This window comes from Hirsutella rhossiliensis (assembly GCF_020360975.1).
Source record: "Hirsutella rhossiliensis strain HR02 chromosome Unknown scaffold00034, whole genome shotgun sequence".
Classification (NCBI taxonomy): domain Eukaryota; kingdom Fungi; phylum Ascomycota; class Sordariomycetes; order Hypocreales; family Ophiocordycipitaceae; genus Hirsutella; species Hirsutella rhossiliensis.
Genome location: NW_025408700.1, coordinates 1 through 27,444, shown reverse-complemented (window position 1 = coordinate 27,444; position 27,444 = coordinate 1). Strand labels below are relative to the sequence as shown.

At 54.9% G+C, this 27,444-nt stretch overlaps 5 protein-coding genes across 5 annotated transcripts; 2 read left to right on the top strand and 3 right to left on the bottom strand.

Moving 5' to 3' along the window:
- Positions 1–6,760: 6,760 nt before the first annotated feature.
- HRG_12009 (uncharacterized protein) lies at positions 6,761–7,309 on the top strand (the record flags this gene model as incomplete). The annotated part of the gene is made up of 1 exon (XM_044870479.1): positions 6,761–7,309. One exon carries the CDS (start codon positions 6,761–6,763, stop codon positions 7,307–7,309), a length of 549 nt encoding a protein of 182 aa, XP_044714430.1.
- Positions 7,310–13,156: 5,847 nt separating this feature from the next.
- Positions 13,157–15,789, bottom strand: HRG_12008 (ATP-dependent DNA helicase PIF1; the record flags this gene model as incomplete). The annotated part of the gene is made up of 4 exons (XM_044870478.1): positions 13,157–13,301; positions 13,355–13,473; positions 13,528–15,049; positions 15,404–15,789. The coding sequence occupies 4 exons, from the start codon at positions 15,787–15,789 to the stop codon at positions 13,157–13,159; spliced, it is 2,172 nt and encodes a 723-aa protein (XP_044714429.1).
- A 1,960-nt stretch (positions 15,790–17,749) lies between these two features.
- On the top strand, positions 17,750–18,342 carry HRG_12007 (uncharacterized protein; the record flags this gene model as incomplete). Its single annotated transcript, XM_044870477.1, has 2 exons — positions 17,750–17,805; positions 17,919–18,342. The coding sequence occupies 2 exons, from the start codon at positions 17,750–17,752 to the stop codon at positions 18,340–18,342; spliced, it is 480 nt and encodes a 159-aa protein (XP_044714428.1).
- A 359-nt stretch (positions 18,343–18,701) lies between these two features.
- Positions 18,702–20,261, bottom strand: HRG_12006 (PIF1-like helicase domain-containing protein; the record flags this gene model as incomplete). Its single annotated transcript, XM_044870476.1, has 2 exons — positions 18,702–18,750; positions 18,880–20,261. The coding sequence occupies 2 exons, from the start codon at positions 20,259–20,261 to the stop codon at positions 18,702–18,704; spliced, it is 1,431 nt and encodes a 476-aa protein (XP_044714427.1).
- A 173-nt stretch (positions 20,262–20,434) lies between these two features.
- HRG_12005 (ATP-dependent DNA helicase PIF1) lies at positions 20,435–22,564 on the bottom strand (the record flags this gene model as incomplete). The annotated part of the gene is made up of 6 exons (XM_044870475.1): positions 20,435–20,801; positions 20,855–20,973; positions 21,028–21,385; positions 21,637–21,717; positions 21,785–21,870; positions 21,935–22,564. The coding sequence occupies 6 exons, from the start codon at positions 22,562–22,564 to the stop codon at positions 20,435–20,437; spliced, it is 1,641 nt and encodes a 546-aa protein (XP_044714426.1).
- Positions 22,565–27,444: the final 4,880 nt, after the last annotated feature.

The window sequence follows — 27,444 nt, the reverse complement described above, 5'->3', positions numbered from 1 at the left end:
TGGCTACGCAGACAAAATGTTGAAGGTTGCCATGGCGAACAGGGCATCTTGAGGCAGCAGCTCGATTGTGGCGCTGTGGCGAGATAGCGTCAAAGTATTCCAAAGTATAGCTAGGAGGGGACGGACAGGAGACCGGCCCCTTCCAGGGCCCGCCAATGCCTTGAGGAACGGAACTGGAGTTGGGCCGGGGTTGCAGGGGAGAAGGCATGTCTGAGGTTACCACTAAATTGGCCGCCTACGTTACTCCTAAGGCGGCCCGCCGAGGGCCCGCCAAGAGGTAAATTTATCTAAGCATGTACAGCACACTCTCTCTACCTTACTCAACCCTTCATGAGCCTTGAAGCCGATATATCATCAGAGTAATCTCTCACGCTGCTTCTACGTATCGCTGCCTTGAATCGTATGCCCGTCTCGTTTCTAAAGCCAGTTCCTTGAGTCTCTGCATTCCATCAATTATAGCCTGATCAAGCCTGTTGCCGATGAAATCCTGGGGTCGTATGGGACTGAGAAGCTTGATACCTTGAAGCGTTGTACACCTGGATAGTTGTACATAGAGACTGGTAAAATCGCATTTGGAAGGCTCACCGTTTATTACGCGATTTCCTCGCAGCTCCAAGAGTACTTCCAGGAATGTTTTCCCTTGGGCCTTGTAGTCAGTAAGGACAAATGCCGGTGCAACGGGTAATCCGCGTCGCGTACATCTCGCCGACAAGAACCTGAAATGGGAATTGGTCGGGTCGAGGGTCTGTGACATGGGCCGGATGAGTACTGTTCCCGGTGGGAGGGCAGGGATAGCCAAGTTGTCTGTCTCTTTTGACTGAAGTAGTATACCTAACGGTGGTCCGAAGTGGACAGTGACGTCGTCTGCAAGGTGGTAGCCTGGGTATCTAGGGTCGGGGATGACGTCCGCAGCGGCAAACTCTGCTCCATTCACCACCTTTAGACCAATATAGATGTTCTTGTTCACAACGACAGGCATGCCTTGCGCGTAGAAAAGGGCTCCGGGAACTTTGCAGCTAGAGTTATCCCCTTGTTCGATGGTCCGGGCGATCAGCTCTCGAGACAGCGTGCCACTTCGCCAGGTGTGGGCCGAGTCGCCGAGATGAAGACGGATATATGCCTCTTGTTGAAGCGTGCCCAGTCCACGACGGCTTCCATGTTGAGGCTCCACCGGTTCCGATTCAGAGGTGTTATGGCTCGCAAGCCACTATGGAATGTAATTTGGGAGCGGTCAAGTAGTTTCGTGTTGAGCAGGACAAGGTCTTGCTGTGTCTGCATCCCGGCACGCACCCTATCCAGAAGCGCGCCAAGCTGAGGATCGTCTCGTGTACGGACTTGCTCTTCCAGAAGGACAACGGTCTTGAACATGTGCCACAGGCTACAGCCGCGGTGGTGAGAGATGGTCGATTGTCGCAAGGGGCGTGGGCCTCATCCAGCATTCTGTCGACCAAAAGGCTGGTCTCTCTCACGGGGCGAACTGGTGGAAATCCCCATCAGCAGAATAACAGGTATGCTGCCAAACGGTTTGTCCAAGCAGTCGCGGAGCGACTGGAGGTGGCGGCTGACGTCGTATAAGGTGGTTCCTCCGAGCATGCTGACCTCGTCGATCACGAGCACCAACTTTTGTTTCCAGGCCCATTTCTTGGCTTCCGAGAATGGTGGCGGCGGCTTGTTTGGGGAGCGATGGGCATCCAACCCGCAGGCCGAATGGATCGTCGTCCCGCCGATCCGGGCTGCCGCACTGCCAGATGTGCCGGTGACTTGGAGAAGGTGCGGTTGACCTCTCGCCGCGAATATGTCCCTGAGGGCATCGACAATTCTTGACTTTCCCGTACCACCTGGGCCGCCGGTGTATTGAAGATGTTGACCCGCTGAATCCGGATCGGTAGTGTACCTATCCAAAAACCCACAAACGAGTTGAAGAGCCATGGTCTGCAGATAGTTGAGAGTATAGCTGGTGGCGGCAATGTGGCCCATCTCCACAAAGCCAGTTGCCGGATTGATGTCGAGGAACATTCGAGGGCCCTGTGCGACTACGTCTTGACCATGACCCGGAAAGGAGATCTCCACATCACAGTGGGAAACAAGCATATCGTCTACGTCGGCGCTTCTCGGGGGAAGTGTGACACCCTGGAAACCGCTTTCAATCTCATCCAGCTGTTGAAGATGCAGCATGCCCTGGGCCTTTGCCGCGGCCTGAACATCCTCACCAGACAGGGTCGGATATTGGCGGAGGACTATCCTGGTTGCGGCGAATTTGCTCGTAGATACCTTCGTGGCGTTGGACCAAAGGCCGTCCCTCCTCAAGCGGGTTCTCTTGGCACAGGTCCCGGATCAGGTCCCGGAGGACGTGGGAATCCTCGTAGCATGAGAGTCTCGTACGGCATTCTGCAGAACCTGGAGCAGAGCTGTATAGTTTTGGTGACACTTGGCCATTGTTGCAGGCTCCTCACCATTGTCACCTTCATGAAGTGGGAACTCGACGTCCACTGTGTCGTCACCCTCCGACCGGCTGGCCCAGAGCTTTGCGTCTTTACGTGCATCCTCGGCTGACCTTCTCAGAAGGCATATATTGGAGACACGGAAACGGAGGCGGGGACAAAGGGCTGCTTCGCAGTTCGACCATATGTCGGTGATGTCACCGTGACTCATGGAGAGGAAGTCTTCCCAAGGGATGAATAAGGCTAGATGGAGTACGGAATTGCTAAGTAGAACGTCAGAGCTGGCCCGCAGCAAGCAGCGTGGATCCAGAGCGTACCGCTTAATATATACCGGGTGCTCGTCTTCGTGATCGTCGCTAATGAAACCTTGAAAGATTGGCACGGCGTACTCGTGAGGTCGTCGAAGCTTTTGGATCCAATCGTCACATGTGGGAGAGGGCCCGTCGAGAGATATGTGAGATTCATCCTCAGCTCGATCTCTCCGACGCACTAAGCTAATCATGGACATATAGTCATATAGGCACAAGTCTCTCAAAACAGAACCTCTGTACGCGTAGGCATCCAAGTACAATAGAGTTCGTCCGCCTTCCCTGAGGGGAATCGTTTCGGGAGGCTCCTCCGCGTCTGCAAGTTCGCCGGCCTGGCGCCGAAGGAGTCTCCACCGCCGAAAGGTTGCCCAATATAGTGCGGTCAGGTTAAGGAAGGACCAATGTGGCACATTGGTAAAATCAGTGTGGTAGCCGAGAAGGTGGTAACATACCTCTACAGCCGAAAGCTGGCGTTCAGAGAAAATACGATTTGCTGTTCTCATCAGGAATTGACGACTCTCGTTCAGCACGGCCTGTCGCCGGCCGTCGTGGGCGGCATGGTCCGAGACTTGGTGTCTGAGCGCAGCAGATTCGCGAAGCTGTCGCACGACGTCGGCAGCGAGGGCAATTCGTTCCACATCGGCGTATCCAGTTTAGTGGCGTAATTTGTGATGTAAAATACCATGGCCAGGCCCTTGGTCCTTGTCAAGATCATGGAGATGTCGTGGTTATGGCGGAGGCCCACCGCCAGTGATTTGTTATACCGGTTAACGAGCGGGTGGTTGCGCCGGATCCTGAGCAGGCCGTCCTCCACGAATCCCGTCTCGTCAACGATTTTCCAAGGCGCCTTGAATCGACAGGCCGTCCTTCTGGGCTTATCCGCACCCTGTTCGGTTAGTTGTTTTAGAGAATACTTGATGCAGGTGTAGGTATGGGAATGAACCTGGCAGCAGTACGCAATGTAGTTGGACTCGGATTCGAAGGCCGCAGTAAGAGCTTCCGTGCTGTTCATCATTCTTTCGACTGCATGGATTGGCTTCCTCTCCTGGCGGATGAGTCTTCCAGCATCCTCATCTAAGCACTCATGAAAGACTGAGTCTAGATACCGAATCACTCGGGCACGGTACGCTTCTTCTCTAGGGTTGGCCATGTCATGCATTAGGGACGGCAGTTGCATGTTGCCGTCCAACCAGAGAAGTCCATGTAAGTGCAGACTGCCTCGTTCATTGGTTTCCACCGTTGCATAGTAATGGCTGACCTTGCCAAAAACCGATTCTTGACCTGTCCTGACGAATTTGTCGAAGAACAGGGATATTTCTCGGTGGAAGAAAATGGCGGCGCTGACTGGGTCCATAGTGCTAAGGGCGATTCTCTCGTATCTCCCCTGAAGATCGGATAGGAGGTCCTTTGCCTTGTCGTAATCGTGGAGCCTGTGAATGGAAAGCCTCATCTTCACCGGGTTATTGATGTCGTTGGGGTTGATGGTAATCCAAACCGCAGGCATGCCGGTCCAAACGATAAGTGCTTGTATCTTCCTCCGCATAAGAAGTCGACTTTCGTTCGAGAGCGGCTGCGCATGGCCGAAGATTGACAGCTCACGAAGCAAGAATGATATGTCGGGGTCAGTCGTAGTCCTTGTATCTCGCATCTCAGCCTCGGCCCTTGTCGGGCGGTCGGTCGTCAGGCTTCTGTAAACCCGTTCAAGTCTCTCAAAAGAGCCCTTTGCCACGCGAACCATGCTGATACGGCGGTTGGAGGATCGGAGGAGGATGTTGAAGACCAAGAAACAGAAGACGGGATGTGTGGCGAATCGGCCCCCATGCCGTTGCAGTACGTATCTAGTCAAGTAATTCAGCGAGTGATTTGAATGGTGCTTAAAAGGGTCAGGGTCATTCTGTATATTATGGTCCAGCTCTCGTATTGCCCTTGGGCCGCCCTTACCCCAGGGGAAAAGCTTCGGAAAAGTTCGAGGGAAGAAGTCTTCGTGAAAGTTGTCCGCAAACTCCGCACCACGCTCCACCCGGATGAATGGCTGTTCTCGTGTTGTCTGGACCCGCATAGCGCATGGCTCAGCGTCGTAGCCACCTCGATTCGGACTCGCCTTCATAACGTCGGCAAAGAATGACAGTTTGTCCACGTCTCCAAAAGCAGCCGGTCCATCAAGGGGAAACATGCCGGAAGATGATGTCTCATAGACGGCATCGCCGTTGCCATCGGCAGGCTCTGGGGCAAGAATTGGAATACTGGATCCGCCAGGTGGGGGACGATGCCGCTCCGTCGACGTGGTTCCTTTTGTACGGTAGGGTTCATCAGTGGGGCCAGGATGAGGGTATATAGAGGTAAGAAGATCCTCGATGCTTGTGAACCGGTTATCCTCCAAGCCTCGATCAGTATCTGGAACTATGTGGTCCGTCTGCGTCTTCTCAACAGTCGACGGCTCCTCCCTCTGCATGCGGTCCATGATGAGGGTTGGAACATTAGAGCCGTCGGCATATCGCCAGTCGTCTATCTCCTCATGGTCGATTATGACGTGCTCGTAGAGGGGATTATTCCTCTGGAGCCATGATAGGGCGGCCTCCACTCGAGATTTACGCACTTGAAGGAGATGTCCAACATCTGCGGCGCCAGGTTTGCTCGAGCCGCTCCAGGAGATGTGAATGTTTTCGATGGTCTGCAGCAGGGGATGAGGTAGAACCGTAGCCACTAGGTGCTCCACCTTATTTGGAAACACGACAATATGACCCTTTACGTGTTTGCGGTAATTGATTCCCGACGGGTCTTGCTATCAACATTGAACTTTGTGATGAGGCCGAAAGGGGCCTGAGAGCAATCAGCCTTTCTTCCAGAGGAGAGGCCGTCGAGCTCTACGGGGTACCGATGCTCGCACCCAGTGTACATGTTATTGACAGAACATGCCTTGGGCAGTTTTCCATTTCCGAAGCAGGAGCGGCACTCGTGGCAAACATTAACTCCAGCGTTGTTACTCAGTGGGAGGCATTTCTTGCAGTCCTGAAGAGGCTTCGTGGCCTGCATCAACGAGGGCGTGAAATACCTTCTCCACTGAAGAGCAGCGAGTTCGCATGGTGGGCACTTGGTATAGCAAAAGGTGCAATGTGAAATTGGTAATGTCTGTTCATCTGTAAACGCCTGGTAGAACGACTTGGAAGCCTCAACCTGGAACGCAAGTGGAACCTCTTTACACCAGGGTCTTGTTGCCGATGCCTGCTCCTTGTCGCGAAAGCAAGCTTCATGATGATGTACAATAGAGTTGATAGACCCTCGTTGGAGTGGGACTGTTTCCGGCATCGGCCGCGGCCTCGGCGACTGGGTTGGAAGCGCTTCCTGTTCTCTACGGCGTTTTAACGATAAAGCCCTTCGACGGGCCCGGTCTTCGGCCTCCTCGCGGTCCAGACGCTGCAACGTGCGGAGGATCTCGTCATGAGGGGACTCTGACCAGCTCTCGCCGGCGTTGGACGGCTCTCTGAGGCATGGTCACAAGTAGATAAGGATGTGATGAGGAGGGAAGAGAAAAGGGAAGAAACGATGCATGACTTTTTTCGACCCCGCCATCGTAGGGATGGCGTCATGGCAAGGCAGCGATACCGGTTGGACCTAGGAACAACAAGAGACGGTGGCGTGGGCATTATGTACAGTATACCTACAGCATGCATGTATGTGGATTGATTTGGATTGTGGCTGGAGAGACACAGCTGTGGCGAAACAGGAGACCGGCCCCTTTCAGGGTCCGCCAATGCCTTGAGGAACGGGACTGGAGCATTCAGTTTGGGTTTCACACTGACAGGTCTGTTGAGAAGAAGATGCGGCTTGCTCTGATAGTGTGGCTGCTTGGACGCCATCTTACCCCGCTACAACATGGTGGGTTGAGGGCGGGGTAAGGACGCAATGGAAAAGGAAAGTCTAAGGAGCCAGCCTTCATCTCGAATGGCGAAGGAGTCCGAACCGTTCGTGAATCATGCAGTGAAGTGGAACAATTTGTCAAGAATCGACCCAATGCCTCCGATTGATTATTCAAGGTGGGACAACATCGACACCGATTCGGAGCCAGAGGCATCGCCCCAGCAAGCGCCAGCGGCAACACCCACCCCGCCGCCCACGCATGCCTCCCCGGCGTTGGGTACATCAGGTTTGAGGGAAATGCACAGCAACTCAGGGCAAGTTGAAGCTGTCATTGTCCGATGCGAGGCAGAGAAACGCAAGTTTCCCCTTTGGTCTGCCACTGCAATCCCTGCGAATCATGATGTGTTTTCGCAGTCGGTGCCCTCCGTCCCAGCGCTCATCGAGGTCCCGCTGGTCCTCTATCGGACGGGGACTCAGTCCGCCAACGAGGCAGACCTCGACAACCAGATTGCTACGTACCTTAATATTGATGCCGACTCCGGGTTTGCACCTCCAGAATGGCAGTCACAAGTTGGCACCGTCGTGGTCGCGCGCAAGGACAGGAGGCCATTTTATCCGCAGCATCTTGAAGGCGTGTGGATGTTCTGCGACCACATCCTGGACCTGTTCGGGAGGAGACGGGCCGCCGAGATGGCTTTATAGCCGTCACGCGTTCGAGGAATGGTGGGTAAATTATTGTAGGAGCAAAGCGCATACGCCCTGGGAAGGGAGGGGAGCGAGATCCAGACGACTGGGGTGCGGTCCGGTCACCTTATGAAGTGTAGGACGTTTACCTGCCGCGTTACGACGTGCAAAAGGTCAAACTATCAGGATGGTTAGTATACTACCACTACTTTTCGAAACCCTGGTCCTCGTATAACCGTCTCGTTTCTGCGGCCAAGTTCTTGAGTCTCTGCATTCCATCAATTATGGCCGGATCCAGCCCATTGCCAATGAAATCATGCTGTCTCACAGGACCAAGAAGCTTGATGCCCCGAAGCGAGGTGCACCTGGACAGTTGCACATAGAGGCTCGTAAAATCGCACCTGGAGGGTTCACCATTGGTCACACGATTTCCACGCAGCTCCAACAGTACTTCCACGAACGTTTTACCCTGGGCTTTGTAATCGGTGAGGACGAACGCTGGTACGACGGGCAATCCACGTCGCGTGCATCTTGCCGACAAGAATTTGAAGTGAGAGTTAGTCGAATCAAGTGTATGTGACATGGGGCGGATGAGTACCGTCCCCACCGGGAGGACGGTATCGCCAAGGCCTTCGTCTCCTCGGACTGCAGAAGAATGCCGAGCGGTGGCCCGAAGTGGATGGTCACGTCATCCGCCAAGTGGTATCCTGGGTGATTGGGATCGAGTATTACGTCCACGGCAGTAAAGTCGGCCCCATTCACAACTTTCAAGCCAGTGTAGATGTTCTTGTTCACAACCACAGGCATGCCCTGGGCGTAGAAGAAGACGCCGGGGACCTTGCAAGCGGAGTCGTCACCTTGTCCTATGGTTCGCGCTACGATGTTTGGAGAAAGCGTGCCGTTGCGCCAGGTGTGAGTCGAGACAAAGATCCGGATATGCCGCTTGTTGAAGCGCGCCCAGCCCACGACAGCTTCCATGTTGAGGCCCAGCGGGTGCGGTTCAGTGGCGTTATAGCACGCAAACCATCGTGGAAGGTGATTTGGGAGCGTCCTACAATGTTTTCGTTGAGCAAGTCGAGGTCTTGCTGCGTCTGGCGCCCGTTACGAACTCGATCCAGGAGTGCGCGAAGTTGGGGATCGTTGCGTGCCCGGAGTTGGTCTTCGAGGAGCACAACGGTTTTGAACAGATGCCACAATCTGCAGCCGCTGTGGTGAGAGATGGTCGCTTGTCGCAGGGGGGTCTGTGTTCGGTCCGGCGGTCTGTTGATCAGGAGGCTTGTTTCCCGCACGGGGGCGAACTGGTAGAAGTCTCCCATCAGTAGAACGACAGGCATCCCACCAAACGGCTCGTCTGGACAGTCACGGAGTGCCTGCAGGTGGCGACTGACGTTGTGCAGAGTGGCTCCTCCCAGCATACTGACCTCGTCAATCACGAGTACCAGCTTCTGTTTCCATTGTTGACTTGATATGAGACATGGACCAAGACATGTTTAGGCAGCAGTTACAAGTGGTGAGTCACTGGATAGTGGCACGGACGTGCCACTATGTATATATGTATGTTGAGAGCTGTCAGACAGAATTGAATAGAAGTAAGTTCAATCGCAACATCCATATCCATTTCTTCGCCTCCGAAAAGGGGGGAGGCGGCTTGTTTGGATCGCGATGGGAATCTAACCCACAGGCCGAGTGGATCGTCGTGCCGCCAATCTGGGCCGCCGAACTGCCCGATGTGCCGGTTATCTGCAGAAGATGTGGTTGGTTCCTCGCCGCGAACACGTCCTTTAGGGCATCGATAATCCTCGACTTTCCTGTGCCACCCGGCCCGCCGGTATATTGAAGATGTTGACCGGCTGAGTCCTGATGAGCGGTATACCTGTCCAAAAATGCGCAAACAAGTTGAAGGGCCACGGTTTGTAGATAGTTCAGTGTGAAGGTGGCTGCAGCGGTGTGTCCCATCTCCGCGAAGCTAGTCACCGGACTGACGTCGACAAGCATTCGAGGCCCTTGTTGATTGAGGTCACTTCCCGGGTGCGCAATGGTGGTTTCCGTATCGCCGTAGCGAGCTCAGTGATCGGAATGGTCCGGTATGGTATGGTATGACCTCTATACCATACCATACCACCTGCTGATATCCTTACCGGTATGGCTTACCGGTAATACCAGTAATACCGCCAAGACCGCTCAGAATGAGGCGGGTTGCAAAAATAGGAAATGTATTGGCTACTAGCTGTCAACTTGATCGCTTATTCGCTTTCATTCTCGCTATCCCCGCTATCTTCGCTATCCTCAGCCCGAGGCTTCCCATACCAGGCACGTAGACACTCACAAGCCTCTATGATATCTGCCTTAAGCCTACCTCGACGATCAACTATACCAAGCTTTGCGCTACTAAACAGCCGTTCGCACTCATATGACATTGGGGAAACCGCAAATAGATCCAGAGCGAAGCGGGCGAGGTCTCTTTGCGAGTCATAACGGATAGCCAATAGGCGATGGCCTCATCGCAACCTGCCTCCTCGTCATGCAGCCGGTCGGTCGAAATATACTGCTCATACAGATCGGTGGCAGCAGCCGGGCCGTCTATGCGAATGCGCTTATGTTCCCTCTGCCGATCGAATGCTGGGTCTGGATCCTTGTCCTTCCTGACTGGAGGTGGTAGCGCCTCAACAGGGTACTTTCCTTATACTCTGTCTCCCAGAGCTGCTTCACCGCCAGCTGTGCGCTTTCATACCACTTCTGTCTTCCTTCGTCGCCCTGAAGAACCCATTCTTGCCTGAACCATGCCCACTTTCGATACGGATTGAGTACTTGAGCTGCGTAATACGCTGGCGGAAGATCAGTATCTTCAGGAAATCGATGTTGCCAATTCCGTTGTCGGTTGCTGTAATACTCCTCGCACTTTGACCACGCAGCATCTGCACAACCTTGGAGATACCTCCACGTGAAGTTGTCGTCGTCGTCTTCCTCGTGAATGTCATGGTAGTGATCCTTCTGTGAGGAACGATCATGTGACTTTCATACTTTATGAAATGTCTCACTTTGATTCATGTAAATAGCGAAAGTCAGAGTCTTCCTTAGGAACCTCCTTCTCTCTTCGTAGACAATCACTTTACCCAAGTCGCACCCGACCTTGTTCGTGCACTTGTACCGTCACACCTTCGTCTCGTTGATCTCGCGGAGAAGACAGTCCAAAGTCGAAAACCAGTCAGCGAGGATGTCTTGTTTCCTTCAGCAAGCATAGTTGCCGCGAAGAAGTCTTTTAGTGCGAGCTCGATCTTTTCAAGCTCGAACCAGTGCTGTCCATCTAGTTTGAAGTTCGAAATCCCTGAGACCCTCTCCTGGTACATGACGAGCTGAGAAGATTTCCAAACGTTCTCGAACATTTAACGCTCGTGTGATCGAATGAAACCACGAATTCCAGCGTGTGGAGTTGTTCTGGATAAGCTCGAGCCCATCGAATTCGGAGAGATGGCCGCCGATAATAATTGCTGCAAACTCCTCCCGCCTTTGAGGAGTAAGCCGGATGTACCGCACAAGGTTATGGAGCCGGCCTAAACATCCAAACTTCTTCCACAGCTCCTCTACCTTCACGTAATCTCCGCGCTGGTGGTGCTTTTCAAGCTTCGCCAAATGCTTCTCACAATTTCGACCCATGAGAAACGCCTGGCAGCAGAGGTTGACAATGTGACCCAAGCAGCGCAGTCGGCGATGGCGACGCTGTTGCGGCTTCATCCATGGGCAGAGCTCCTTGAGTATAAACTCAACAGCGGTATCATTGGATGAAGCATTGTCCAGCATGAAGTATCCAATCTGATCTCCGCCAATGTCATATTCCGTCAATAATTCGAGAACGGTCGACCCAAGATTCTCGCCACTGTGCTCGCCATGAACGCGTCGCATGCCCAGGACGGTACTTCGTCGCTTGCCGGTGGCGTCAATCCACATGGCGACGACACCCAGGATTGCGTACGGGTTTGGCGAGGTCCAGAGGTCGAAGGAGATGGAGATTCTACTCCGCGACCGCTGGAGGTCCTCTTTCAGCTGTTGCTTCTTCGACAGGAACGCATCCATAACCCAACCTCGAATTGTTTTCGCAGCCTTTGGGAGGTGATTAAGTAGAGCAGGGTTCAGAAAGAAGAGTAGCTCTCGGAAGTACTGGTTCTCCAACTGGAAGAAAGCAATATGGCAGTACACAACCCAACGAATCAAAAGCTCTTTGAACCTCTCAACGGTATCTTTCCAGAAAAAATTGCTACTAGCAGCTGCGCTTTTCTGTTGCTCCAATACAGACGCCCGTGTCGCACCGCGTTTCCTCACGCCGCTTTGTGGATCAATCTGGTGCCTCTGTTCGAGATGATTTCTCACTCCCGACGTGCCATTGATCACAAATAACTCTTGCTTATACTTTCCGATCGCACATTCGTGACAGTAGTATACCTCTTTCTTGTCACTGTCTCGGATGTAATGAAGACCGTACTTCCACACATGCGAACGAGCCGAGACGAGCTGCCTTCTTCGTCGTCGTCGCGCGACGCAGGTACGTGACATGGTCTTGTACGAATTCGTCCGGAGGCTCAGGATAACGGACAGAATTAGACGATGGCGTCGTAGCGGAAAAGTGTGGCGCGGGACACGATGCAGGAGATCTGGAGCGGATTGATGCTGAACTTGTCGTAAACGAAGATGGCGAGGTTGGCGCTGGAGATTCCATGATCATGACATACACCAGTTAAGGTATGGTCACTATGGTGGCTTTCGATCATTCGATCTTGGTCCATCGTCCAACTAGCCTAACGTAAAAATTTTCGGGCTCCAACATCACGGAAGTAATTCGATTGAAAGGATCATTTAAGCTTTCCTGTCCCTGAAAGGATCATTTAAGCTTTTCCTGTCCCTCCGACGACGCGATTGACAAGTCTGGCCAGTGATACGTTAGGTCATGCTCCGTCCTACATGGAAGAACTCATAAAACTGGGTGCAATGAGAAGTACTTTCTAATACGCACTAACACTAGCCTTACCTTCGTGCCTTCCTGGGATAGCTACCCGGCAGCAAAGACGAAAAGCATCCGTTCGGTGCCGGATCGACCTGACCAAGGTAGCCAGGTCGATAACTTATTGTGAGGATGATGGTATTCATGATTGAATGGAGTAGATAAACTGGCAGAAAACTGGTCAATAAGCCCTACAGATGACACTGGAATCATCGCCGCTCGGATTCTGCCTGGTCATTCTCCGCAGTGAGCCTCTTACCTGAGCTTATTTTTAGCGTTACTGGTATGATTCGGTATACCGGTAATACCATGGTATCAAGTTTTTGTCAAACCATACCAGGTCTTGGCGGTATTTACCATACCAATACCAACTCATACCGGACCATTCCGATCACTGAGCGAGCTAGGGTATCGTCGATGTCGGCGCCGTCCGTGGAAAGGATGGTCCCCTGAGAACCACCCTCAATGTCGTCTAGCATCCGAAGATGCAATAGTTGTTGGGCCTTGGCCGCTGCCTGGACATCGTCTCGAGATATTGGAAATTGGCACAAGGCGTCACCTTGATCATGGGGTATATTCCGGTACAAATCCTCCTGACGTTGCACAAAGGTTGCTCCTCTTCAGCCGGGTTCTCTTCGCACAGATCGCGTATTAAACCTCCAAGGACGGGTGAGTCTTTCGTGGCGTCTGTATCCTGCACGGCATTTCGCAAAATCTGGGTAGAGCTTTGTAGGCCTGACGATGAGCCATCGCTGGAGGCTCCTCTTCGCAGCGGCCAGCGTCAAGTGGGTACTCGACGTCAATTGTGTCGTCGCCCTCCGATCGACTGGCCCAGAGCTTCGCGTCCTTGCGCGCATCCTCGGCAGACTTTCTCAAAAGACAAATATTGGAACATGGAAACGGAGGCGAGGACAAAGCCCCGCTCGATGCCTCGTCCATATGCTGGTTATATCGCCTTGGCTCTCAGAAATGAAGTTTTCCCAAGGGACGAATAACGCCAAATGTAGGACAGAATTTCTGCACAGGTAGTCAGACGGAGCCAAAAATGGTGCCGGGGGGTTAGAGCGTACCGCTTAACATACACTGGGTGATCGTCCTCATGGTCGTCGCTGATGTATCCTTGGAAGATCGGGACGGCGTACTGGTCGGGCCGTCGAAGCTTTTGCATCCAGCCGTCACGGTCGGAGCCCTGCCCATCGAGAAAAATGCGAGACTCATCTTCACTCGGACCATTTCGACGCACCAAGTGAACCATTGACATGTAGTCATACAGGCATAAGTCTTGTAGAACATGACCGCGGTAGGCGTACACATCTAGGCATAGAAGGTTCGCCCTCCTTGCCTCAGAGGATGGTCTCCGGGGCTGTTCGGCGTCCGTGAGCTCGCCGGCCTGATGGCGGAGATGCGCCCATAGCCGAAAGATTGTCCAGTAGAGCGCCGTCAGGTTCAGGAAAGACCAATGCGGCACGTTGGTAAAGTCGGTGTCATATCCAAGTAGATGGTAACAGACCTCCACAGCCGAGAGTTGTCGCTCGGAGAAGATCCGATTTGCCGTTCTCATCAGGAACTGACGGCTTTCATTCAAAACTACCTGCTGCCTGTCGTCGGGCAGGGTGGGACCTGGCGTGCGAAGCCTCGTACCACCGGCTTCGCGAAGTTGGCGGGCAACCTCGGCGGCAAGAGCAATGCGTTTCCACATCGGCGTTTCCAGTTTGGTGGCGTAGTTCGTGATGTAGTACACCATGGCCAGGCCCTTGGTTTTGGTCAAGATCATCGAGACGTCGTGATTATGGCGAAGGCCGACCGCCAATGACTTGTTATACCGATTGACGAGTGGGTGGTTGCGCCGGATCTGAAGCAGGCCGTCCTCTGTGAACCCCGTCTCGTCGACGATTTTCCAAGGTGCTTTGAAGCGGCAGGCTGTCCGTCTCTGTGGATCTGTACCCTGTTCGACGATCCCCTTGAGAGAATACTTGAGGCAGGTGTACGTGTGGGAGTGCACTTGGCAACAGTACGCGATGAAGTTGGATTCGTCGTCGAAGGCCGCAGTGAGAGCCGAGGTGCTAGCCATGACCTCCTCCACGGGGTGGATGGGCTTCCTCTCCTGTCGCACGGCTTTCCCGGCATCTTCATCTAGACACTCATGAAAGACGGAGTCTACGTATCGGATCACCTGGGCACGATATGCTTCTTCCGCGGGATTGGCCATGTCGCCTATCAGGTTCGGTAACCGCATGTTGCCGTCCAGCCAGAGAAGTCCATGCAAGTGGAGGCTGCCTCGCTCGTTCGTTTCCACCGTGGCGTAGTAGTGGCTAATCTTCCCGAATACCGACTCCTGGCCCGCATTGACGTACTTTTCAAAGAATAAGGATACTTCCCGATGGAAGAAGATGGCCGAGCTAACTGGATCCATGGTGCTGAGGGCGATTCTGTCGTACTTTTCATGGAGATCGGCCAAAAGTTCCTTTGCAGACTCATAATCGTGGAGCCTATGAATGGCAAGCTTCATCTTTACCGGATTATTAATGTCGTTAGGACTGATAGTAATCCAGATTGCAGGCATACCGGCGCGGATGTCTAGAGCTTGTATCTTCCTCCGCATAAGTAAACGGGATTCGTTCGAGAGCGGCTGTGCATAGCCAAAGATCGACAGCTCGCGAAGCAAGACCGATATGTCGGGGTCCGACGTTGTCCTTGTCTCCCGCATCTCCGCCTCGGCCCTCTTCAGCCGGTCCTCGGTCAAGTTCGCATAGGCTTGCTCAAGTCTGTGGAAGGAATCTTTAGCGACACGGACCATGCTGATGCGGCGGTTGGAGGAGCGAAGGAGGGTGTTGAATACCAAGAAACAAAAGACAGGATGGGCGGCGAATCGGCCACCATGCCGTTGCAATACGTATCTGGTCCAGTACTGGAGAGAGTGATTCGGACGATGGTCGGGAGTGTCGCTTTGTCGGCTATGACTCGAGTCGCCCTTCGATTTCGGGCCGCCCCTTCCCCACGGAAAAAGCTTCGGAAATGTTCGAGGGAAGAAATCTTCGTGCAGGTTGTCTGCAAAATCCGCACCACGCTCCACTCGGACGAACGGCTGGTCTCCCGTAGTCTGGACCTGCATAACGCACGGCACAGAGATGCCATGTCGGTCCGGATTGGTGTTGACGATGTCGGCCAGAAACGACAGTTTATCGGTCTCCGCGAAGGCAGCCGGTCCATCGAGAGGAAACATGCCGGACGTCGACGTCTCACAGACGGTGTCAACTTCCAGGCCGACGGCAGCCGAGTCGGGGACAGGAGTCGCCGGGTCACCAGGGAAGGGTTGAGTCTGGTCAGTCGACAGAGTACGGTCGAAATCGCAAGATTCAGCGTCGAAAGGAGGATCGATCGAGTTCACGAGATCATCGATACTTCTGAAGCTACTTTCCTCCAAGCCTCGATCAGTATCCGGGACTATGTGGTCCGTTTGTGTCTTCTCAACGGTCGACGGTTCCTCTCTTCGCATGCGGTCCATGATGAGAGTCGGAACACTGGAGCCGTCGGCATACTGCCAGCCGTCTATCTCTGCTTGGTTGATCGCGATATCCTCGTAAAGCGGGTTGTTCCTCTGCAGCCATGCCAGGGCAGCTGCCACTCGAGATCTGCGCACCTGAAGCAGGTGTCTGACGTCTGCGGAGCCAGGCTTAGCCGAACCGCTCCAAGAGACGTGGATGTTCTCAATGGCCTGCAGTAAGGGATGGGGAAGAACCGTGGCCACAAGATCGTCCACCTTGTTCGGAAAGACGACGATATGTCCTTTCACGTGCTTGCGGTAGCTAATTCCCGAACAGGTCTTGTTGTCGACTGTGAACTTGGTGATATAGCCAAAGGGCGCATGCAAGGCAATGAGTCTCTCCTCAACGGAGAGAGGTCATCAAGCTCGCCAGGGTACCGATGTTCGCAACCGATGGCCATATTGTTGACCGAGCAGGCTTTAGGCAGCCGTCCACCGTCGAAGCTGGCGCGACACTCGCGGCATACGTCAACTCCCGCGCGCTCGTGCGGCGGAAGGCAAGCGTCACACTTCTGGATGGTCCTGGTCGCCTGCAGCAGGGAGGTGACAATCGACTCCTCCACTGCATGGTTGAGAGCTCGCAAGGTGGGGCCTTTCTATAGCAGAAGACGCAGTGAGAAATCGGCAACGTCCTCTCATCCGTAAACGCCTGGTAGAACGATCTAGGAGCTGCTACCTGAAGGGCAAGTGGAACTTCGTTGCACCAGGATCTTGTTGACGATGCCTGCTCTTTAGAGCGGAAACAGGCGTCATAGTGATGTAAGGTAGACTTGACAGAGTCTCGCTGGAGTTGAACGGTTTCTCGCGTAGGCCCGGGCCTCGTGGGGAAGCGCCCGTCCGCGTGAGCGATGAAGGGCGAAGCGATTGTTCCGCTCTGGATCGACTCGGGGATGGAGAGGCTGGCGTCTGCATGTGACTTTTAAAGGAGCGCTTTGGCTGCGTGGGGGTGGAGTGGAGGTGTCTCCTCTTCTGTGTCGTTTCGGTGATGGAGCGGCCGGCGGCTGCGTGTGTCTTTGGAGGAGCGCCTTAGCTGCGTGGGTGGTGGAGTGGGGGTGCTTGCCCTCTCTAGGTCGTCTCGGTGATGCAGTCGCTGGCGGCTGCGTGTGTCTTGTAGGAAGTGTTTTGGCTGCGTTGGGGTGGAGTGGAGGCGCTTGCTCTTCTCGGGGTCGTCTCGGGGATGGGTTGTTCGGCTGCTGCGTGTGCGGTATATTGGAATTGAGCTTCACGGTGGCGGCTTCGTTCTTCAGCGCGCTGGCGGTCCATATCGTGCAAGACGCGGAGGATCTCGTCGTGGGGAACCCTAATAAGCGGTGAAGGTCGCTGATAGGAACGGCGCTGCTGGGATCTCTGCGATTCAAGATCACCCAAAGTGCGGCGAACCTCCTCGGGTGAGATTTTGACTGGATGTTCTCGCGGCATGGTGCACGGGGATGGCTGTGAACAATTGCTACGAGAAAGGAGAGTTGGCGGAGCGATTAGGTCAAGGTCAAGACCTTTTGCCCCCGCCGGCCGGGGAGGGGCCCCTCCCCGGGACCCCCGGGAGTGGGCCCGGAGCGGGCAACAAGAACAGGAAGTTGGTGGGGACAGTACAGGTGGCGGTGAAGAGTGGCTGGAGGGCACGGAGCGGCATACAGGAGACCGGCCCCTTCCAGGGTCCGCCAATGCCTTGAGGAACAGGAGACCGGCCCCTTCCAGGGTCCGCCAATGCCTTGAGGAACGGGACGAGAGTTGGGCGTAGTCAAAGCGCGAGCATTCGGGTTGGTTTTTGGAAAGGCACAACAAGTCTGGTGGTAGTGCGGCTGCAGCACCTTACCCGTTTAAGCCTAAGCTAGCCCTCCCTGCGGCATAAAATGAGCTTCAATTATGCGGTCTTTTTCAGAAAGCAATTCTTCAACGATTTGGTCATCGGAATTAGGTCATCATGGCCCTCGAGTGCAATAGCTGCAAGAAGTCGCCGCCTGAAGTCGCCCTCAAGAGGTGCGCGAAATGTTCCACAACGCCGTACTGCTCCAGGGATTGCCAGAAGGCAGACTGGAAGGTCCATAAGAAGGTTTGTGGCAAACAGGCCGACGCCACGACATCGTTTCAAGATGGGCCTACAACGGCAAAGTTATCGCCTCCGAAGGGTTGGAACAGGGCGTCATCCGCCCCTTCACGCGTCTTGAAAATCGCACTTGGCTGCATGATCGATCGGAAAGAGATGTCTACGGGCTGCTGATCGACGCCTACCGACTGCGCGTTGAGGATATGTACAACATTGAAGGCGAAGCAGACGCGGATAGCATATATGGTGGTGCCGCCAATGGGCTGCGTGGCTTCAAGCGCTTCCTGGAGCGCGTCGAGCGTTGTCCCGCGTTACTGCCGCCGTGGTGGGATGCAAAGAAGAAGAAAGAGTGCGAGACACTCGGTATGACCCCATCGCAATGGCACGACCTACGAAGCGCGGTGGAAAGAGCGCATCATCGAGCATTATGGGGATTCCCGATTCCCGATGCAGCTTCGGATGTTTGCTGAGTCCGTGTACGGTCGAGCTCCGGGCGGGACAAGCGGGACGGGGATGAGGCAAATGATGGCCGCGATGGAGCAGGGTAAAGCAGAGGGGATGAAGTCGCATATGATGGACATGTCAGCAGCCATGCTTGGTCGGCGGTGAAGGGATAGCTATTTTCGAAACTATGGTCCTCGTATAACCGTCTCGTTTCTGCGGCCAAGTTCTTGAGTCTCTGCATTCCATCAAGTATGGCCTGATCCAGCCCATTGCCAATGAAATCATGGTACCTCACGGGACCAAGAAGCGATGCCCCGAAGCGAGGTGCACCTGGACAGTTGGACGTAGAGGCTCGTAAAATCGCACTTGGAGGGTTCACCATTGATCACACGATTTCCACGCAGCTCCAACAGTACTTCGACGAACGTTTTACCCTGGGCTTTGTAATCAGTGAGAACGAACGCTGGTACAACGGGCAGTCCACGTCGCGTGCATCTTGCGGACAAGAACTTGAAGTGAGAGTTAGTCGAGTCAAGTATATGTGACATGGGGCGGATGAGTACCGTCCCCACAGGGAGGACGGTATCGCCAAGGCTTTCGTCTCCTCGGACTGCAGAAGAATGCCGAGTGGTGGCCCGAAGTGGATGGTCACGTCATCGGCCAAGCAGTATCCCGGGTGATTGGGATCGATTATCACGTCCACGGCGGTAAAGTCGGCCCCATTCACAACCTTCAGGCCAGTGTAGATGTTCTTGTTCACAACCACGGGCATGCCCTGGGCGTAGAAGAAGACGCCGGGGACTTTGCAGGCAGAGTCGTCGCCTTGTCCGACGGTTCGCGCTACGATGTCTGGAGAAAGCGCGCCGCTACGCCAGGTGTGAGTCGAGACAAAGATACGGATGTGCCGCTTGTTGAAGCGCGCCCAGCCCACAACAGCTTCCATGTTGAGGGCCCACCGGGTGCAGTTCAGCGGCGTTATAGCGCGCAAACCATCGTGGAAGGTGATTTGCGAGCGTCCTACAATGTTGGCGTTGAGCAAGCTCAGATCTTGATGGGTCTGGCGCCCGTTACGAACTCGATCCAGGAGTGCACGGAGTTGGGGATCGTTGCGTGCGCGGACTTGGTCTTCGAGGAGCACCACGGTTTTGAACAGATGCCACAATCTGCAGCCGCTGTGGTGAGAGATGGTCGCCTGTCGCAGGGGGGTCTCTGTTCGGTCCGGCGGTCTGATGATCAGTAGGCTTGTTTCCCGCACGGGGGCGAACTGGTAGAAGTCTCCCATCAGTAGGACGACGGGCATGCCGCCAAACGGTTCGTCCGGACAGTCACGGAGTGCCTGCAGGTGACGACTGACGTTGTGCAGAGTGGCTCCTCCCAGCATGCTGACCTCGTCAATCACGAGTACCAGCTTCTGTTTCCAGATCCACTTCTTCGCCTCCGAGAAGGGGAGGCGGTTTGTTTGGATCGCGATGGAATCTAACCCACAGGCCGAGTGGATGGTCGTGCCGCCAATATGGGCCGCCGAACTGCCCGACGTGCCGGTTATCTGCAGAAGATGCGGCTGGTTCCTCGCCGCGAACACGCCCTTCAGGGCATCGATAATCCTCGACTTTCCCGTGCCACCTGGCCCGCCGGTGTATTGAAGATGCTGACCGGCTGAGTCCGGGTTGGCAGTATACTTGTCCAGAAACAGGCAAACGAGTTGAAGGGCCATGGTCTGTAGATAGTTCAGTGTAAAGCTGGCCGCGGCGGTGTGTCCAATCTCCGCGAAGCTAGTTGCCGGACTGACGTCGACAAGCATCCGAGGCCCTTGTTCATTGAGGTCACTGCCCGGGAGCGCAGCGGCGGACTCCATATCGCCGTAGCGAGCAAGGGTATCGTCAATGTCGGCGCCATTCGTGGATAGTACGGTGCCCTGAGAACCACCCTCAATATCGTCCAGCATCCGAAGATGCAATAGTTGTTGGGCCTTGGCCGCTGCTTGGACATCGTCTCGAGATATGGGGAATTGACACAAGGCGTCACCTTGATCATCGGGCATATTCCGGTACAGATCCTCTTGACGTTGGACGAAAGGTTGCTCTTCTTCAGCCGGGTTCTCTTCGCACAGATCGTGTATTAGACCTCCAAGGACGGGTGAGTCTTTGTGGCGTCCGTATCCTGCACGGCATTTCGCAAAATCTGGAGCAGAGCTTTGTAGGCCTGACGATGAGCCAGCGCTGGAGGCTCTTCTTCATCGCGGCCGTCGTCAAGTGGGTACTCGACGTCAATTGTGTCGTCGCCCTCCGACCGACTGGCCCAGAGCTTCGCGTCCTTGCGCGCGTCTTCGGCAGATTTTCTCAAAAGACCAATGTTGGAGACATGGAAACGGAGGCGGGGACAAAGCCCCGATCGATGCGTCGTCCATATGTCGGTTATGTCGCCTTGGCTCTCAGAAATAAACTTCTCCCAAGGGACGAATAGCGCCAAGTGTAGGACCGAATTTCTGCACGGGCTATCAGATAGAGCCAAAACGGTGCCGGGGGGTTTAGAGCGTACCGCTTAATATAGACTGGGTGATCGTCCTCATGGTCGTCGCTGATGTATCCTTGGAAGATCGGGATGGCGTACTGGTCGGGCCGTCGAAGCTTTTGGATCCAGTCGTCACAGTCGGAATCCTGGCCATCGAGAAAAATATGAGAGTCGTCTTCACTCCGACCTTTTCGACGCACCAAATGAATCATTGACATGTAGTCATACAGGCATAAGTCTCGTAGAACATGGCCCCGGTACGCATACGCGTCTAGGTATAGAAGGGTTCGCCCTCCTTGCCTCAGACGGATTGTCTCCGCGGGCTGTTCAGCGTCCGTCAGCTCGCCGGCCTGATGGCGGAGATGTGACCATAGCCGAAAGATTGCCCAATAGAGCGCCGTCAGGTTCAGGAAAGACCAATGCGGCACGTTGGTAAAGTCGGTATCATATCCAAGGAGGTGGTAACAGACCTCTACGGCCGAGAGTTGTCGCTCGGAGAAGATCCGATTTGCCGTTCTCATCAGGAATTGACGGCTCTCGTTCAACACTGCCTGCTGCCTGTTGTCGGGCAGGGCGGGATCTGGTGCGCGAGACGTCGGACGACCGGCTTCGCGGAGTTGGCGGGCAACAAATGCGCCTCCACATCGGCGTATCCAGTTTGGTGGCGTAGTTCGTGATGTAGTACACCATGGCCAGGCCCTTGGTTTTGGTCAAGATCATCGAGACGTCGTGATTGTGGCGAAGGCCGACCGCCAATGACTTGTTATACCGGTTGACGAGCGGGTGATTGCGCCGGATCTGAAGCAGACCATCCTCTGTGAACCCTGTCTCCTCGACGATCTTCCACGGTGCCTTGAAGCGGCAGGCTGTCCGTCTCTGTTGATCTGCCCCTGTTCGATGACACCTTCAGAGAATACTTGAGGCAGGTGTACGTGTGAGTGCACTTGGCAACAGTACGCGATGAAGTTGGATTCGTCTTCGAAGGCCGCAGTGAGAGCCGAGGTGCTGGTCATGACCTCCTCCACGGGATCGATGGGCTTCCTCTGTTGTCGCACGGCTTTTCCGGCATCTTCGTCTAAACACTCATGAAAGACAGAGTCCACATACCGGATCACCTGGGCACGGTATGCTTCTTCCGGGATTGGCCATGTCGTCCATCAGGTTCGGTAACCGCATGTTGCCCTCCAGCCAGAGGAGTCCATGCAAGTGGAGGCTGCCTCGCTCATTCGTCTCCACCGTGGCGTAGTAGTGGCTAATCTTCCCAAAGATCGATTCCCGGCCTGTATTCACGTATTTGTCAAAGAATAGGGATATTTCTCGGTGGAAGAAGATGGCCGAGCTGACCGGATCCATGGTGCTGAGGGCGATTCTGTCGTACTTTTCACGGAGATCGGCCAAAAGCTCCTTTGCAGAGTCATAATCGTGCAGCCTATGAATGGCAAGCTTCATCTTTATCGGATTATTAATGTCGTTGGGACTGATGGTAATCCAAACTGCAGGCATACCGGCCCAAATGTTAACAGCTTGTATCTTCCTCCGCATAAGCAAACGGGATTCGTTCGAGAGCGGCTGTGCGTGGCCAAAAATCGACAGCTCGCGAAGCAAGACCGATATGTCAGGGTCCGACGTGGTCCTTGTCTCCCGCATCTCCGCCTCGGCTCTCTTCAGTCGGTCCTCGTTCAAGTTCGCATACGCTTGCTCGAGCCTGTGGAAGGAATCTTTAGCGACACGGACCATGCTGATGCGGCGGTTAGAGGAGCGAAGGAGGGTGTTGAATACTAAGAAACAAAAGACAGGATGGGTGGCGAATCGGCCTCCATGCCGTTGCAATACGTATCTGGCCCAGTAGCTAAGCGAGTGATTCGGACGACGGTCGGCAGCGTCGCTTTGTCGGCTACGACTCGAGTCGCCCTTTGATTTCGGGCCGCCCTTCCCCACGGAAAAAGCTTGGGAAATGTTCGAGGAAGAAATCTTCGTGCAGGTTGTCTGCAAAGTCCGCACCACGTTCTACTCGGACAAACGGCTGATCTCCCGTAGTTTGGACCTGCATAACGCATGGTATAGAGCGGCCACGTGGATCCGGATTGGCGTTGGCCATGCCCGCCACAAACGACAGCTTATCGGTATCCGCAAAGGCAGCCGGTCCATCAAGAGGAACATGGCGGATGCAGACGTCTCACATATGGTTTCAACTTCCTGGCCGATGGCAGCCGAGTCGGGGACAAGAGGCGCCAGCTCACCAGGAGAGGTCGAGTCTGCTCAGTCGATAGAGTACAGTCCAAGTCGCGAGACTCGTCGACGAAGGTGCCATCGATCGAGCTCACAAGTTCATCGATGCTTCTGAAACTGTTTTCCTCAAGCCTCGATCAGTGTCCGGGACTATGTGGTCAGTTTGAGTCCTCTCAACGGTCGACGGTTCCTCTCTCTGCATGCGGTCCATGATGACGGTCGGAACAGTGGAGCCGTCGGCATACCGCCAGCCATCCATCTCTGCCTGGTCGATTGCGATATTCTCGTAAAGTGGGTTGTTCCTTTGCAGCCACGCCAGGGCGGCCGCCACTCGAGATTTGCGCACCTGAAGCAGGTGTCTGACGTCTGCGGAGCCAGGCTTAGCCGAACCGCTCCAAGAGACGTGGATATTCTCAATGGTCTGCAGCAAGGGATGGGGAAGAACGGTGGTAACAAGATCGTCCACCTTGTTCGGAAAGACGACGATATGTCCTTTCACGTGCTTGCGGTAGCTGATTCCCGAACGGGTCTTGTTGTCGACCGTGAACTTGGTGATATAGCCAAAGGGCGCATGCAGGGCAATGAGTCTCTCCTCAACGGGAGAGGTCATCAAGCTCGCCAGGGTACCGATGTTCGCAACCGATGGCCATATTGTTGACCGAGCAGGCTTTGGGCAGCCGTCCACCGTCGAAGCTGGCGCGACACTCGCGGCATACGTCAACTCCCGCGCGCTCGTGCGGCGGAAGGCAAGCGCCACACTTCTGGATGGTCCGGGTCGCCTGCAGCAGGGAGGGCGACAATCGACCCCTCCACTGCATGGTTGAGAGCTCGCAAGGTGGGGTCTTTCTATAGCAGAAGACGCAGTGAGAAATGGGCAACGTCCTCTCGTCCGTAAACGCCTGGTAGAACGATCTAGGAGCTGCTACCTGAAGGGCACGTGGAACTTCGTTGCACCAGGATCTTGTTGACGATGCCTGCTCTTTAGAGCGGAAACGGGCGTCATGGTGATGGCGCAGACTCGACAGAGTCTCGCTGGAGTTGGACGGTTTCTTGCGTAGGCCCGGGCCTCGTGGGGAAGCGCCCCGTCCGTGGGCGATGAAGGGCGAAGCGGTTGTTCCGCCCTGGATCGACTCGGTGATGGAGAGGCCGGCGTCTGCGTGTGTCTTTTGGAGGAGCGCGTTGGCTGCGTGGGGTGGAGTGGGAGGTGTCTCCTCTTCTCTGTGTCGTTTCGGCGATGGAGCGGCCGGCGGCTGCGCGTGTCTTTGGAGGAGCGCCTTAGCCGCGTGGGAGGTGGAGTGGAGGTGATAGCCCCTCTCTGGGTCGTCTCGGTGATGCAGTCGCTGGCAGCTGCGTTTGTCTTCTAGGGAGTGTTTTGGCTGCGTTGGAGGTGGAGTGGAGGCGCTTGCTCTTCTCGGGGTCGTCTCGGGGATGGGTTGTTCGGCTGTTGCGTGTGTGCGGTATATTGGAATTGAGCTTCACGGCGGCGGGATCGTTCTTCGGCGCGCTGGCGGTCCATATCGTGCAAGACGCGGAGGATCTCGTCGTGGGAACCCTGATAAGCGGTGAAGGTCGTTGATAGGAACGGCGCTGCTGGGATCTCTGCGATTCAAGATCACCCAAAGTGCGGCGAACCTCCTCGGGCGAGACCGTGACGGGGTGTTCTCGTGGCATGGTGCACGGTGATGGCTGTGAACAATCGGTACGAGAGGAGAGTTGGCCCCGGAGAGTGGGACCGGGGCGGGAGCAGGACGGGAACGGGCAGCAGGAACAGGAAGGTTGGTGGGGAAAAGAACAGGTGGCGGTGAAGAGTGGCTGGTGGGCACGGAGCGGCATGCGGTCCGTGCGTAGGGGTAGAGGATGTGGAGGTGTGGCGAAGGACGCGGAAGGAAGAACCTTTCGTTCCTCAAGGCATACGGAGGGCGGAAGAAGGATCCTTTCGTCTCTTCGTTCCTCAAGGCATTGCGTTGCCGCCTTGTGCATTTGCCGGAGGGTGACTGGCGTGCCGAACGGTGAAGACAGGAGGGCCGGATCCAATTCAGGGGTAGGTGTACGAGCTTTGCGTGCTTTCATGACGGCCAGGACCACCTCTTGGTTGAATGGCACTATTCCAGTCTTCCGAAACGCAGAAATGATGGTCAATTGACGAAAGGCTTGCTTCCGGACGTCCTGAATGAAGTCCAAGAACTCCAATTTGGTGATATCTGTGCAGCCGTCACGAACCACTAGGTCTACCGCCTTTGCGTGATAATGCTTGAGCGGCTGAAAGACTACCACATCCAGTGGTTGAAGAAGGTGTGTTAAATGAGGAGGTAAAGAGAAGGGTATAATACCGCGGCGCCCACAGTACTCGATAAACGGGTATGTATGGTGTGAACCGAATCCATCGAGTAGAAGTAGCCGCTTGTTGCCTTTGGTCTTGTTTTTCGTGTGCTCGTCGAAATGATAGATCCACTCCAAGCAGATCTCGTCGTTACTATACCCAGTTGGTGACATCGCAATGCGTGTGTCTGGGTAGTGCTTCATGACTTCGTACCATCGAGCTTGATGTTGGATACCACAGAGCACCAAGAAGGCTGGTAAGACTCGCCCACCGGCCGAGATGCACTCAATGGCCGTAGCTGACTCCCTGTTACCAGGAGTGCCGAAGTAATGGGCTTTCTTGCGCTGTGACGACCAATTGGTCTTTCCCAACGATACGAAACCCTGTTTCGTCCATGTTCCAGATGTCGTCTTCCACAATGCCTTCGGATTGCATTACAGCGTGGAGTTTCTTGTACCACTCAATGACTGTAGGGATATCCTCGGCGGCTTGGCGGTTCGATTCCAGCTGCTTTTGGCTCATTAGTAGATATTTATGACGCTTGACGAAGCGGTCGATCCAATGTATGCCCACGGTGGGCGGGTTGCTCTGGCTAGCCTTGCCTGACCGCACCTTGAGAATGCGGTTTGCAGCATCCACAATGAACTCTCTGCGTACGGCTAAATTCACAGCGTCAAGGCGATCGATGTAGCGGCATAGTGCATCTTCTTCTGGCTTGCTCAATTTCGTATTTGTTGGTTGGCGGTCAGTCAAGCTGGTTCGGCCGTCCAGGCGGCTTCGAGTCGGCCACGCGGCACTTCGAATTGACGAGCAACCGTGGTCACCTTTGCAGTGGGATTTTGATCAAGATACTTCTTGGCCTTTTGCACACGAGCCTCCAGAAGCCTGGCCTCTTCGCGACGCATTTTGGTGGTGGTGTTCTGGCTGAAATGTAGAAGGTGTGAAAAAGTGGCTAGGTGGCCAGTCTGGTTAAGTGGCCCGTCAGCACCAGCTTGGCTGGTAGTAGTAGTGGTAGTAGTATTGATTACCGTCTGGGACATCCTATAAGGGCAAAAGACGTGCTAGGCTAGGTATAGTACAAGATGGGGATGCTCGTCGGAGACCGTCGCGCGTTCCTTACTTCTCCCCTATCTAGCAATTCTTGGACTCTGTGGCCGCTCGGATTCTCAGGTCCCTTCCCCCGTCAGCGGGTTCCGGGCACGGCGGCGAAGCCGTAATATTAGTCAGTCTTCGGTCAGAGCCGGGTGACTGAGAAAGCCCACGCAGTCAGCTGGGCCGTAGGCCCACAGGAGCCTACGGGCAGAAAACATAGAAGAGAGAGTTGTACATATTAGGTTGGAGGGTTGCCTCGAGCTAGTGGCGGTGGGAGAGCCGATCAAAGAATTCTGCCTCCGTTACTAGCCCGAGGAACCGGTCAAATCCCTTCCTAGTGCCTGGTTGATAGCCTTGCCCGCGGGGCTGGCCTTAGGCGGTGTCGAGTACCTACCTTCCGCAGTAGAAGGGGTGTGTCGGTGATTTTCTCCTCCCGTAAGAGCATTCGATCCGGGCCTCTTCGTGGTTAAACCTCTCGTGGTAGTCGGCGAAGTCCCCGTGCCCGCTCCTCGCAGCGAGCAGGTGATGGAGGTGCTGTCGTTTGGTGTGCAGCGGCTCCGGGGCACGAGCGAGGCCTTGAGCTCTAGGCTCTTGTAGCTGCTCGGGGCCCCGCGGCCTGAGTCCTGGAAGTCGCGCCTGGCCGCAGCCTTGGCCTGTCTCTTGATGTTCGCGTAGGTCGGCGGTCTGTCCGGACCCTCGGCCCGGCAGCCCTCCTTTGCTGAGCTGGTCGGCCCGCTCGTTGCCGGCGATCCCCGTATGGCCGGGGCACCAACGCGTGCCGACATCTCCGTGTCGAGCCGCGGCCTCAGCGAACTTCTCCGCAGCCGCTTGCGACGAGATCGATGGGCTGCCTCGTATGGCTCTTATAGCCGCAGTGTTATCAAGGCAGACGACACCAGCAGTGTATGTAGTATGTGTATTTCACGGAGGATTTCTCCTATAGGGCCTAGACGTAAAGCTACGACATTTCAATACC